At 37.9% G+C, this 2,254-nt stretch overlaps 1 protein-coding gene across 1 annotated transcript in view; it reads right to left on the reverse strand.

Annotated features, from left to right (window-relative positions):
- Positions 1–1,938, reverse strand: part of LOC107096850 (tetratricopeptide repeat protein 7A-like) — a 63,779-nt gene extending 61,841 nt beyond the window's left edge. The window contains exon 1 of the mRNA XM_015393724.1: positions 1,719–1,938. Within this exon, the coding sequence (XP_015249210.1) occupies positions 1,719–1,848 (130 nt within the window). The 5' untranslated portion in view covers positions 1,849–1,938. The remainder of the gene's footprint in view (positions 1–1,718) is intronic.
- Positions 1,939–2,254: the final 316 nt, after the last annotated feature.

Here is a 2,254-nt window from a genome sequence, read left to right on the forward strand (position 1 = left end):
ACTGAGCCTGGTTCTGCTGGAGGTTTCTTCCTGTTAAAAGGGAGTTTTTCCTCTCCACTGTCGCTACAAGCATGCTTAGTGTGAGGGATTGCATTCCAGTCAAGTTGATGCAATGAACTGGTTTTCCTTAGATAGAAAACTCTGAATCAATTTGACTGTATGATCTGGTGAACTGTAAAGTGCCTTGAGAATTGGCGCTATATAAATAAACTGAATTGATTTGAATTACTGTAGAGAGGAAAAAAAATCATCCAGATAAATCTCCCGTTTACGCCAAAATTCCATTTCTAGTAACTCCAGTATTTTTTCTGGCATCTCAATTAAAAAACAAACAAAGAATCAATGAAAAATGGTTTTGAAAACTTAAGAAAGCCAAGATATCGCAACCTAAACTTAGAACACACAATACTGCTGCTCTTTGGAGTCACAGTTGGGCGAAGGTTTAATTTATGACCGCCCTAACTACCACGGAGTTCCTCCTATCTGAAACCAACTCTCCTGATGCACCTTGCTCGCTCGCTGCCAGATCAGCTAATGTGAACCATGCAAGCGTAGAGTAATACCACATTAATTTAACACCTGGATGAACAATCAGTCAGTTGTAAGCACAACAACGGACAACTGTAGACGACTGGGATCAGGACACTCGAACCCATATTTACTCTGCGTAGGAGAAGGGTGGAGGCAGGTGCATTAGTGAAATGCCTCAGTCAGGCTTTATGAGGTGTAGAAAGAAAAGTGTGTTTGCATTTCTTTTGTGGAATGATTTCAAGTGTAAAAGCTGAGAATCAGAAGACTGCTGGATAAATCTGGTTTAAAGCCATTGAGAGATTTGGAAGGAGAATAAAATTTGTTTAAATGTGAAACAAACTTTTTTTGTTTGGTGTAAACTTGAAGGGAAGGACATTTTCTAAATGGCAAGTGACATCGTTTGCATTTTATCGGTTTTATTTAAAGAAACATCTGTTTATAGGAGACATTCAACAAATGTAAGCCACTCTATCTTGTTTGGAGTCCAAGGTCCACTGAGTGCACAATGTGATAGTATGCTAACTGTAACAAACACTAATCTGCCTCAACACTCAGAATTTCCAAGAAGAATTCAAGAAGTTTTCAATTTATGACAAATCTTCAGTGTTTCAGCTTTAACATTACATTTCACACCTTCCATATGTTAACATTTAAATCTACTTTACCCTTAGCAAAAAGTAGTATACTTCAAGTAAATTCTATTACGAATACATAAGTATAAGTTTAGAAAGTATACCGAACAATGTACTTTTAGTGTACTTGAAGTATTACTAAAGTAATACTTCTTCGAACTAAATTTTTAAGTTTAATAAAGTATACTTAAAGTATACAATAAACAAACAATAAAGTAAACAATATTATAGTCAAGTACACTTGACTATATTATTGTTAAGTATATGAAATATAGTTCAGAATAAGTAAACTCTAAGTGCACTGCCTGATTTTAAGTATGAAATTAATGCACTTGTAGTATACTTGAATAAACTACTTTTTGATCAAGGGTAGGGTGTCCTGAAAACTTCCCATAACAATCCCATTTAATTTTATCTGTCATCTTTCATGTTTAAAACTGGGTTTTATTTCCTAATCTCATGTTAATCTTTGTGCAGATTCCAGATGTGTTTCTCTATCCATGCTCATGCAAACAGCAGCTGCCCAGCCTCCAGGTGCAGTCCTCTGCCACTCACCGTCCTCGTGGATCCGCGCCGCGTGCATCTGCTCCACCAGTGACAGGATCTTGCCCCACTGGCACTCGGCCCGGTAGCGCTCCAGCTCCGCTTCCAGCCGGATCTGCGTGAAGGAGACCCGGGACGTCATCGCCGCTCTGTCCCGCTGCTGGTGGCTGTAGTCCCCGGACACGATGGGAGTAACTGCGGACTAAGCAGGAGGAATAAATGGGAAAGCTTTGAGTGCGCAGGGTGGGGTGGGGTGTGGATCATTACTGTATGCAGGAAACAACACATAAAACACAGATTATAATGTGTTATTTAAACATTAAAACAAAAACACCAATTGAAATGAGTGTTTTTGAAAACTTAACATTGAAAAGAAAAAGTTAAACTCTGAGTTTGAGGTAAAATGTTCCAGCTACTTTAAAATTAAAAAGCTAAAACTTATAAATTATTGCAACAGTAAAAGTTTTATTTTTTTCTTTCCCAATAAAATTTTTCTCAAACAGTCATGGGGAGACTGTGGAGCCGCAGACAGTTAGAAAGCAAGATAT

Source organism: Cyprinodon variegatus, unplaced genomic scaffold, assembly GCF_000732505.1.
Source record: "Cyprinodon variegatus isolate N-32 unplaced genomic scaffold, C_variegatus-1.0 Scaffold654, whole genome shotgun sequence".
Taxonomy (NCBI): Eukaryota; Metazoa; Chordata; class Actinopteri; order Cyprinodontiformes; family Cyprinodontidae; genus Cyprinodon; species Cyprinodon variegatus.